The following is a 12263-nucleotide window of genomic DNA, read 5'->3' as shown; positions in this document are numbered from 1 at the left end:
AGATCTAATTCCTGGTCGCAGTGGATAATGGCATCGAACAAAAAAAAATCCTCAAAACTCCCCTAAAATTATTTATGGCAAAGTACCTATGTTTATTTTTACAATCAGATTGTTGCAAGATTGGGTCTATGACAATTTTTGAATAAGAAGACAACAAATTCATATTCAAATAATTACAAATATACCATGTTCAGATAATTCGAAAATTGTCTTGTGCATAATATTTCTTAATTTTATTTATAAATTGAAAAAAAAGCAACAATTGCTCATAAAACTTGCATTGATGTTAGTTTTTAGATCCGGTGGAGTTTGAGCTGGCCCCAGTAGAATTAGTGGGAGAAGAACTTGTGCTGTTTGAACTGCCACCGGTAAAATTAATCGCAGATTCAGAAGTAGAAGTGCTGGCAGCTGCATTGGCTACCTCAGCCGCAGTACTGTTAACAATTTCCTGCAGCTTCTTCAGTCGAATCGCCTGGACCAGCGTTTGGGTCGGGTTGGTGTCGTTCGTTGCCGGCGTCGAAACGCCATATTGGATGGCAATTTTGGCTAAAATATTTTTCCTGATTTCCTTCTTGAGCGCTTGTGCCTCCGGATTGTTTCCTCTGCCTCTTCGGGGTCTTCGTTGCGCGTCGACGAACTTGATTTTGATGGAAGGTTAACGAATCATGATAAATGAAATCCTCAATAATAGGTACTTACTACCGCAAGAGCAATAATCAGAGTTAAGGCAACTGTTTTGGTCAAAATCATGATGAATTTCGCTGAAGCTTTCCAGTAACTCACCTAGAACTACTGGAATAAACAGTTTCAAGCGCTTTTATAGTCTCAGAATACAGTTGTTAACAACGTAATAGATTATTATAATTGAGTTCAAAATATTCCACTTCGTTAATGGAACCATATTGTATCAATATTTTACATTAAGTTACATAAAAAGTCTAGGAAAACACTCCCGGAAATAAGTTGAACATTTCAAAATGCTGTAACATTGGCAAGCATGTCTTTAAAAAGTATGATATATTTAGGAACATGAATTTTATTTATGATTGTGCTATGAACTCATGAAAAACGAAATCAAATATTTACATTGCATTTATATATTTATTTTCTAAAATAGTCGAACAGCAAATTAATAAAAAAAAAGCTCGAATAATAATAACATATTTTTTGGCATTTAAGTTTTGATAAAAATTCAACTGAAATTCTTCTACAGTTTAAGCTGAAGCAGGAGTCGTAGATGTGGTGCTAGACGAAGTGCTCGTAGACGACGATGAACTAGAGGAGGAAGTACTAGAGTCCGTAGTAGTAGAATCGGTTGTGGTAGAATCGGTAGTAGTAGAATCGGTTGTGGTAGAATCGGTAGTAGTAGAATCGGTAGTCGTAGCAGGTGTAGTAGTACTGGTGGTAGTAGTAGCAGGTGTAGTTGTTGAGGTGGTAGAGGTTGACGACGTAGTCGTAGTAGTTCCCGCCATGTCCTCCAGCTTCTTCTTACGAATTGCCTCAGCTAGCGCTTGAGACGGATTCGGAGCGTTTGGAGGCAGGACAACCCCTTCATGTTTGGCTCTGTCTGCGATAATTTGGTTCTTGATCTGCTGCTTTAGTGCTTGCAGCTCTGGGTTTTGACCTCTACCCCTTGGTCTCCGCTGAGCTGATGCAAACTGGACAAGGTATTTTAAATGGTTAGTGTAGCTGAATTAATTGATCGAAAGCTGTACTCACTACAGCCAGACAGATGACGATGGTCAAAGCGAAGGTTTTGGTAAGGATCATGATTAAAGTGGTTGTTGCTTCCTTGGTCCAGTTGGAACTGATGTACTCGATGTCTTGGAAGTGTTTTTATACTTGAAGAAAAACAATTGAACGACTATACCATACTAATTGAATTCATAGTTGCACGCGTGACTATGTTGACGGTGGTAAAACATTGCTACCAAATGAACTGTGCCAAATATTGACTTTTGATCAATGTATGCATTGTTTATGCCAGGTGTGACCAAAGTATGGCCCGCGAGTCAAACGTGGCCCGTGATGTGTTTTTTTGTGGCCCGCGGGCCCATTTTGAAAGATCATGTAAAATGGCCCATTTGTCAAGTAATTTTTTAATTTTCAAAAATTAAGGTTTGGTTTAAATTTTTTGTGAACCTTTAAATTTTTGGTATCGTCTTAAGAGGTGAAATTATTTCTGGGGTGAGATTGAGTCATACAAATTTCAGAATTTTTGTGTGACCCAATGTCACGCCTTATGACGGTAATGTAAAAGTCGACACAAATAAATTTTGTTGAAGATCTATCTTATTGAAAGTTTAAATGTAGAGGGTGACGATTCTCGAAATTTTCAATTTCCCGGGAATCGAGAGTTGAAATTGGCAATTTCCCGGGAATTCCCGGGACCCGGGAGTTTTTTTAACTATGTCAATAGTGCCGTTAGTTTATAAGGAAAGGTAATAAATATATTATTTTTTTCAATGAATTCAATTACAATTAATTCATTCTTATTCAATGAAACGTTTATTAGTAGCCTCAGTTTTTTCAGGAACTTTGTCTACCATTTCATTTTTTTTCTTCTGAATCTGCAAATACAAAATGGTTACTTGAGCTTTTTGGGACTCAAAATTGTATTTTTAAAAGTTTAAGAATCTTAACTAATTTTTTTTCAAGAGTTGCACAAACTTGATATTAGATTTTTGTGAAGTAAAACATAGCTAATATATAATTTCCAAGCATCGGGATTTTTGCAATATGATAAATAACTAGTAAAAACACCAATTTAAAATTTTTTTTTTTTCTTTTAAATGTCAACTATAAATATTCATTAAAGAAATAGTTCAGAAAACTCGAATGTTTACATTCGGTGGACCTTAACTATGCTTTCAGGTTAATTTTGGGGTCCACATTATGTTGGGTTCCCTCAATTATAGTTAAAATTAGTTAAAATTTACACTTTCTGAATAAGAAGATTAGAGAAGCATTGGTTTAACTTGAACGTTGAACATCCAATGTTCTAAACAATTTCGAACCTTTCAAATGTTTTTTTGCTGATTAGTATATATAATTTTGGTTCAATATTTATAAGTTTAAAATTTCCCGGGAGTCTCGACCAAATTTCCTGGGAATTGTGAGGTCTAAAAATAGTCGATTTCCTGAGAATTCCCGCTCGTCACTCTCTATTTAAATGTGATTGAAAATTGCAATTTCGTCAAAATTTTCATCAAACATTTCTGAGAATGTGTTCAAACTCGATTAAAGTAGAAAACTCTAAAAATAGCATTAAATACTTATTAACATTTGATTGAGGCAGATCAAAATGTATTCAAATTTAATTGAAATAATTTTTGACATCTGATTTATCATTATAGTTGCACTTTAGGCCGTCGCAAATACTTTTTATTTTATGGGGCCCCTTTTCAAAATCGGCTCGAAAATCAGGGAACAAAAAACTTTTTTTTTTCAAAAAAAGTGTAAATTTTCAATGGAATTCGACGTGCAATCGATCGAAAACAATTTTAAATGCATTTTCCTGTGTTGCTAATAATTTTTAGCATGATTGAATCAGTTGATACATATATTGATTTTTTTTTTAATTTCAATGTACAGTTACTGTTCCGCAAAAAAACAATTTTCCTTTTAAAATTAGGTTTTTTTAAACATGCGATTGAAAATCAAATGCAGTGGTGTGTCATGATTTTAAAACACTTTTTTCATGGAAATTTGGATTTCGTGGCTATTTCGGTTTTTCATTAAACAAAGAAGTTTGAAGAATGTCTTGTTTTGTTGACGAAACTATAAAAAAAATACAAGCAATTAAAATAATCATCAAATTTTTTTTCAGTTTTATAAATTGTTATAATTTGTTTCAAATAAAAACAATTGTTCACATAAAGCCGGCCCGCAAGCTCATGTTCGCTTCAAATTTGGACCGCTTTTCAAAAATTTGAGCACCCCTGGTTTATGCCATCAAATAGAATTGAAAAAAAGGCTTATGACATTTCCCTAGCACTTTTACATATTCTAGTTACTAATTGAATTTCTGGAAATTTTCCACTGGTGTTTTGTCCACAAACAAATATTGATAAAAATGTGGAAATAATCGTGTTCCATCATGTCTCAATTATCGAAAAATTATCATCACTTTCACGTGTGCGTTTTGTTGACAGAGCACCATCGTGTACTAAACAGTTAACTGCTGCTGACAAGCAAAATATTGACAATTGCGGGCAGTTCCCTCGCCACAATCAACCGAGTCAAGCTAACCAAACAAAAGCTGGACAAACAAAACCCTGCAGCATCCCCATTTTAGGAAGCCTATACAAAGGAGGTTGAATCTTGTACTCTAATGAAATTACAATTGGAATTTAATACTTTTTATTATACAAAACCAACAATATCCGACTTCCAAATGTGCATAAATAACACTTAGGAGGTTAAAACTCAAGACAGGGTTGCCAGATCTTAAAATTTTTAGACTCGTTCTGAGAGTCTATCGATTCAAAAACAGTACATAAATCTCACTTAAGTGGGCATAACAGGAGGCAGGGTTGCCAAATCTTCAAACTTTCAGTAATTTCACTTCCTTTTTACATGCTCCTAGTGCATTCGTTATGCATTCTGTCCTCTAGAAAATGCAGCAGAGGACGTAAAAATATTTGTTCGAAGCTCATTAAAAATCATTTAGCATGCCAGCCGCGCGCTGTTCGAGCTTGTTTCGTTCACGGTTTATTACCAGTTTGGAGCTCACCGGGGTATTGTTTAGCTTGTTCGGGGAAAGATATTGTACATCCAGTTCCATCCCGATCTCGCTGAGTTCAAACCACTGCTAGGGCGATCGACCGTCATCATTTAGTGCCACACTAAACAAACAAATTCCTGTTCGGAAAGGGGTCTCCCGCCGGGTCCAATGGGGTCCATTTTTCTTATCATCGAATGGCCATCGGACAATCTGCCGCCACCGCCCGAACTGGCCTGCATCGGTAATCAAGTGCCAGATTCAGCAGTTTTATGAAAAATTTCTGCTCATTTAAAGCCAATTAAAAACAGTCAAATTGTGTTATTAGTTTTGGCCTGATGCAGCACCGCGATCTCCAGCTGATAAGCCGGCGGACGTGACGGAACATGCTGTGGCCGCCAGGCCCGGAGGGGAACCTGCGATCGGATCGCACTCAAAAGGTTGCGCACAGCTTTACAGGTGAGGTGATACCGATGACCAGTGTTATCAGATTGATCTCATCGGCGGTGATTGACATGTGTTTTTGGGGGCAATTATTTTCCTCTGTGTAACATGTGTTGCACGTCAAAATTTTAACATGTTTCTACTAATTATTTGAGAGACTTTTCTCACTGAATTGTCAATATTGTAATGTGATACCCGTGAGCATCTAGCAGTTTCAATAGCTAAAGTATAGCGGTATCAAAATGCAGAATCTAATTTTCTCCATTTTGAAATCAAATATTAACACTATTTGATACCAAATTTTTATATCTACACGGTTTCAAGCTAGAAAGGATTTAAATACGTGGCTTAGTGAAAATCCAGAAAAAAATTAAGATTTCATAAAAAAATATTTGCCATCACTGCCTTCTACCATCCCCAAACATATGACATCCCTTTCAGAACCACTTTATCAAAACTCTTCTTTTGCTTTCTTTCCTATTTTACTCTCCTGTTCCGATTTGAAATCCCCGTAGCAAATCCTCGACGCACCGCCGCCAAACTAACACCAAATAAAGCCTAATTCTGTTCACGTCGTCGTTCCGATTTCTCCCCCCGTAATCCAAGCCAAGTCAGGCCCCGGGGTGAGATTGGTTTTAATTTGGTTATAACGACAACTTTTCACCGCAGAGCGTCCACCTAATTATGTCATAATTTATGGCTTGTCGCGCTCGGACCATCACGGCATTTTTTGTTTAATATCTGGCCGCCCTCTTCTTCTGGCAGACTTCAGGTATTGGAAGGCATGCATGCGAGCCAAACACTTGGCAAATTTGCATATAAATCGGCACCATAATTAGATGACGAAATGTTAATGAACACTCCGCGCCTGATGATTATTGTTGTTGTTCTCTTGTTTATTGATGGTAATCATTGATTATCGAAGTTTATGTGAAGTATCGGATCGGAACGGTGATTTGCATTGGATTCGACTTCGGCGCAACGAGCTGCATTCCAAGTCGTGCATAGCTTGCTCGATTTCAATCCTGATATATTCATAAAAAAAAACTGAAAAAAAAACTCCGTACTTTGTTGTCACTTTTCATATGAAAGAAGTTTCAATCTTGTCGTGCATTCTTTACACATCCTGAAAATTGCAGTAAATGCGACAACTGGCCAAAAGGATTTCAGGTCATAACGCGTTTGACATACGTACATGCCCGACTACCGTAAACATTTGTAGTTATAACTCGGGACTCCAGCAACCAAATTCAACCAAATTTAGAGACAATGCACAACACGGTCAACCAAATAAAAAAGGTTTGTTATTGTTTACATTGCGTGTTCTAGTTTTTGCTCGATCTAGGTCAAACATTAAAACGCGTTTTTTCTCGGAACGTCAAAAGCGACGTGCGATAAGATAGCATGACAACGTAGAAATCTAGAGTTTTTTTTTTTTTTTTTGAATAGTCCCTATAAACATATGTAAGACAATAGTTTATAGGTCCTTTAAAAAAAACTCTAGAAATAATAAATATTATTGCCAAATTATGTATATTTACAATACCGAAAAAAAATTATATAACACCTTTTCCATTTTGCATTCAACTATAAATTTCTGCAAAAAAATGATTATTTTTTTGTATTTTTAAAACGAAACTTAACTCTATAGCACCATGATTGTTGCTTTCTAAGCTGAGGAAAAAGTACAACCAAGAATCGCTACTTAAACGATTTGTCCTCGATAAGTGCAATGACGTCTACTTGAAGTGGTGGATTACATTGTTTTGACGGGTTTGTAAATTTACCAGATTATGACGAACACAGTTGGAATAATTGGTTATTTATAATTGCAGTTCCTATTTTGGAATTGAAGCAAAATAAATACATTGAATCTGACGCAGGTTGGCCCAACAAAAGCCGTAGACATCCCGGGACGCCCGAGGTTCACGTGGCCGAGGGCAATCCACGTGTGCGACACTTAAAAATAAGCTCCGTTCGAACTGATAAAAATAAAACCCAAACAATCGACAAACATCCCTCGGGAATGTGACTAATGCAAGGGAAAATGCCCTAGAGTCCCAATCATCAAGATCTATAGCGAAAAACGGCGTTGACGTCATCCTGGAGCAGGAGCGAATAATAGCGGGGCGGCCACCAACACCACAACCAGAACCAAGTCAGCATCATTACCATCACCATGACAATAATGTATTCATCGGGATAGAGGGATAGTGCAAAGAAGGGGAAGCCGAAGGCAAACATCTGACAGTCAAGCGGAAATAGACTCTGTCTTTTATTTCTGTCTGTGTGCGCAGCAGGTGATTCCGGCAAGAGCACATGGCAAACACAGGTACATCCTTGAAGTGTTTGTTTCTGTGGCATGTGTTTGTGTGTTTTTCCTCAGGGAAAACCTTTCACAGATTTACACATTCCTAGAGAATAGGATTTTGTTTTGCTTAGATTTGGCTGGCGTGAAGGTCACATGGCCTAATACGATACCGGGAATAGCTGTAATTAATTACTGGCACTTTGTTTTAGCATTTTTGTTTGTTATGATACAGATTTAGTTTTGAGTCAAAGCGCTCATTCTTTGAATTTTTACTACAAATGGTGGATTATCGAATTGTTGGTGATAATTATGTTCTGATCCTTCATGAATCATGGATCGATGGAAAGAAAATTGTGGACCCTATGAATCAGCCTAAAATATTGCAGTCCTAAGTTTTAAAAAAGTTGTTGTTTGTCTTGAGTCTTAAGGCTTAAGGCTTGAGTCTTGAGTCTTGAGTCTTGAGTCTTGAGTCTTGAGTCTTGAGTCTTGAGTCTTGAGTCTTGAGTCTTGAGTCTTGAGTCTTGAGTCTTGAGTCTTGAGTCTTGAGTCTTGAGTCTTGAGTCTTGAGTCTTGAGTCTTGAGTCTTGAGTCTTGAGTCTTGAGTCTTGAGTCTTGAGTCTTGAGTCTTGAGTCTTGAGTCTTGAGTCTTGAGTCTTGAGTCTTGAGTCTTGAGTCTTGAGTCTTGAGTCTTGATTCTTGAGTCTTGAGTCTTGATTCTTGAGTCTTGAGTCTTGAGTCTTGAGTCTTGAGTTTTGAGTCTTGAATCTTGAGTCTGGAGTCTTGAGTCTTAAAAACATGGAGTATGTCCAAATACAGTGTATTTTGCTTTTAGTGTCGATTTTTACTTTCCAGGTACCACTTTTGTCTAAGCATTTTTCCTCAAAATAAAAACGTAACAACAAGTGGATCCACCGGATATTTCCCCGGCAAGTCCCGGTCGCGTGACGCGAAAATTGCAGACATTTCCCGGAACCCCCACCTTCCTCTTCCTAACCTTCCCAGATTTCCCAAAACAAGTTCTGATGACGTCAATGCCGCCACTTTCCCGGTAAAATCCCGACAACCGGGCGCACAAAAGGATATCGATTTTCCCCACCGCCATCATCACCCTTCCACCGGAAGCAGCCCATTTATCGAGTGATTGTGGCTTACCAAGAGAGTTCTTGTGAATGAGTTTGATGGTGTTGGTGGTGGATCAACACCTGTACATCGCTACAGGACACACACAGGCTGCCGTTCAGCAGATTCTCGGAACGGTCAAGGACACTGGCAGCGGCGACTTGTTGAACAGACCCATTCACACTCTTACACACACACGAGTACAGAACCACGTGTGACCCTGGTCACGCGCACTGCGCAATTCCTCATCCTGTGTCGTTGTGAGAGAGCCAGTTCCATACAGTTGTGTGGGTTCTGGCCGTGAGTTCATTCATAAATTTTCATATTCCGAGTAACCTTGCCTTCCTCCAAACCGGTCCCTGACCTCGCCTGCTGTCTTCATTGAGCAATCCGGAATTACGTCAAAATGACCAACGTGACGGAGCTACGCGCTACGGAACAGGTGAGCGAGCGAAAATTACGTCCCGTTATTAGCCGGTCGTATTTTTAGTTCCGCCGCTCTGGGTACAGGACGAGGCCAATCTGGATTACCGGGTCTGGGTTAAATCTGATAGTGGGAGGGGAAATGATAATTTATGGGTGCCGGAGAAGAAAATAGTACGATCTTTGTTTTAATTTAGATTTTGTGGCAAGGTTAGGACGATTATAGCACATTCAAGGATGACGCAAAGATATCCAGATTATGAGAAGACAATGAACGCCTTCGATGTTTAAATTTAACCTACATTGATATATCAATGAGTCAGAATGTGTAAATGTGTCTTAGATCTTAAAAATGAACGTTGAACTTATGTGTTTAATAAACCCTGATTAAATTTAAACGACAAATGAGGAATTTTCTTCAAAATCGACCGATTTTGACCATTTTTATTTTTTGATTTTTTTTTATTCGGCTCAAACATTGTGGGGGCATTCTCTATGACTAAAGAAGCTATTTTGTGTCATTGGTTCACCCATACAAGTCTCCATACAATTTTGGCAGCAGTCCATACAAAAATGGTACATGAATATTCGAAAATCTGTAACTTTTGGAAGATTTTTTTGATTAAGTCTTCGACAAAGTTGTAGGTATTGATGAGGACTATTCAGAACAAAAACAGACACACGGATTTTTTTGCAGATTTTTTATTTAACTTTTTTTACAAAAGCTCAAATTACCGAAATTGGTATTTTTTTGTATTCGAGATTTTTTTATATGTTTTAGGGGACCAAACCCCGCAACTCTGTAACCATAGAGAAGTATGGTAAAAAAAATTGCATAAAATCGCAATTTCATTTTTTTTACTTTATGTATGGAAATTTGATTTTGCAATCGAAAAATACTTTACAGATTTTTTATAAATTGCCTAGTATTCATGATATAGCCACCGAAAGTTTGATTTCAGTGAATTATTTGCAGTTTTTCGATTGATAAAAATAGTAACCATGAGTAACCATTTCTGGAAACATTCTTTTTAATAAGTTCCGAAAAATTGCTATAAAATTGTCTCAGAGACATTTCAGTTTGGACCTCTGGTGGCTAAAATATAGCTGCTTAATGAAAAAAGAAATAAGAAAATAAAAATTTGAATTCTAATGCCGATGTCTCAGTAACTAAGGACGATGCAAATATTTTTCAAAGTTTTTGTCCCTCGGCTCTGGCCGGGGTCGAGAGAAGAGACAAGCCAAAGTCTCAACAGTTTTTCGTACGTGTTGTACATGGTTGGTTTCTCGTATAGTTTACATTTTGCATTTAGGATGCTCATGTTTAGTACAACATGTTTTTAAATGCATTTTACACTAGTTCAGTTGTTTTGAAATCACTAGTAGCGTGGCTCACGGATATATGAAAAAGACATAAGTATTTAATTTCGAACGCCTCAACTGGAATTTTGAAGCAATATAGCCTTAAATTTTGATCGCATTTGGTTAAGGTTTAGTATTTCCACCAAGCTTCCCATGCGCCAGTGCCAACGCACACCGCGGGTTTGGTTTTCTAGCTTCGGTACGTGCCTGAACCCATTTGTGTATTGGTATCTTGGTACATCGTACCAGCGCACCACGACACTCTCGGCTCGCCCCATCGGTTTTGTGTCTGGCACTCAGCCATGGCATGAACCCAGCGTGCCGTGGTACGTGTCGTGGTATTGAACCCGTTTTGTACCGCCAGCGCGTACCTCGGCACGTACCTCGGCTCGTAACGAGTGAAGCACCTTGGCTCATATACCGGGTTCATGCCATGGGTGAGTGCCAGACACAAAACCGACGCGGCGAACCGAGAGTGTCGTGGTGCGCTGGTACGATGAACCAAAATACCCTCGGTTCGTGTGAGTCGGGTACGGGTGTAAACCGAACAAAGCAGGCGCAAAGCAAACCCGAGGTACAAGCGAACCGCGTGTACCGCACGGTGCAGGGAAGCTTGATTTCCACCATTGACTAATTTGAGAAAATTGCATAGGGTATAGGAAAAATTTCTCTAAGAAGAGTTAAAAATTGGAAAATAAATAAATTAAATTTATTGAAATATCATACTAGCTTCAGGTCAAGGGGAGGGGGTGGTGAAGAACATTTTAAACAAAATTTGTACCAGCCTAATAGTTCGATTTGCAATGTTGAAAAATGAAACATTCGTGGAATTTTCCGATCTTTTCGAAAACATTATTTTTTTAAATTTTAGATGCAAGACTAACATTTCAAAAGGGAAAAACATTGAATATTACGCCCAAGTCAGTCCCATATGTAAAACAGAAAGCCAAATAAAAACGCAGGTCAAATTTGTTCCACCCATAAGGCTACGTGTTAGAATGTCACGAAAAAGTGGAAATCTCAACACTCAAAAAGGAAAGATATAATTTTGTTTATTGGGCCATTTAATCTATTCTAATCAAATCAAATCTTAGCGCAGGCATTCTTTCGAAGGGATTTTTTTTCAATCTTAGGTTGAAGTGTTAATGAAAAAATGAGTTTTTTTTAATTTAGCAACTCAGGCTTGTATCGTAGCGAGTTAGTGTCTTCTAGACTAGAAGGGCCCAAAAATGTACAAAAGAAGAAACAAGTTTTGGCTGAAATATTTCAGGAATAAATTTAATTATTTTGTTGATTCCTGAAATATTTCAGCCAAAACTTGTTTCTTCTTTTACAACCACTAGATCATTTTGTACATTTTTGGGCCCTTCTAGACAATTGTAGAGCTTGTCAAAATGAACATTCTTGAAAAATGAATTTTGGCCAATTCTATCAAAAGTTTTGGGCAAAAAACGATTTAAAAATGCTCATTTTCAAATTGAGATTTACTGAGTTAAACAAAAAAGACCTCCGAGATATTTTCAGCAAATATACTCTAGAATGTGTACTATCAGATGCTTCTAAGAGCGAGGTCAAACTCTACCACCTTTTCGAGTTATTCGAGTTAATCTTGGGCAAAATGTATTTACTTTCGCTAAAACCAGCGGTTGCTGTATTGATTCATTTCTTGCAACTTTGGCAAAATGTCTACTGTAATTTGTAGCAGCAAAAATGACAGTTGTAATTTTAACCTCAGAGTTAATTGACGGATCTCTACAAGTATTTGGGCAAAAAATGATAATAATAAAAAAATATTATACATTTATTAAAGTAGTACAGTGTAGTAGAGTTGATCACCTAGTTGAAATTAAATGGTTCCATCGGAACAGTAGAATATCTGCT

The 12263-nt window shown here is 37.6% G+C and overlaps 2 protein-coding genes across 2 annotated transcripts; both read right to left on the bottom strand.

Annotated features, from left to right (window-relative positions):
- Positions 1-237: 237 nt before the first annotated feature.
- On the bottom strand, positions 238-785 carry LOC6042532. Its single transcript, XM_001851869.2, has 2 exons — positions 700-785; positions 238-637 (listed from the first exon to the last, which is right to left on the bottom strand). Exons 1-2 carry the CDS (start codon positions 748-750, stop codon positions 287-289), a joined length of 402 nt encoding a protein of 133 aa, XP_001851920.2. The 5' UTR covers positions 751-785; the 3' UTR covers positions 238-286.
- A 383-nt stretch (positions 786-1168) lies between these two features.
- LOC6042533 (bypass of stop codon protein 1) lies at positions 1169-1820 on the bottom strand. Its single transcript, XM_038264270.1, has 2 exons — positions 1720-1820; positions 1169-1658 (listed from the first exon to the last, which is right to left on the bottom strand). Exons 1-2 carry the CDS (start codon positions 1768-1770, stop codon positions 1215-1217), a joined length of 495 nt encoding a protein of 164 aa, XP_038120198.1. The 5' UTR covers positions 1771-1820; the 3' UTR covers positions 1169-1214.
- Positions 1821-12263: the final 10443 nt, after the last annotated feature.

This window comes from Culex quinquefasciatus, chromosome 3 (genome assembly GCF_015732765.1).
Source record: "Culex quinquefasciatus strain JHB chromosome 3, VPISU_Cqui_1.0_pri_paternal, whole genome shotgun sequence".
In the NCBI taxonomy this organism is placed as follows: Eukaryota; Metazoa; Arthropoda; class Insecta; order Diptera; family Culicidae; genus Culex; species Culex quinquefasciatus.
The sequence above is the reverse complement of the archived record's forward strand: the minus strand, read 5'-3'. Positions and strand labels throughout refer to the sequence as shown.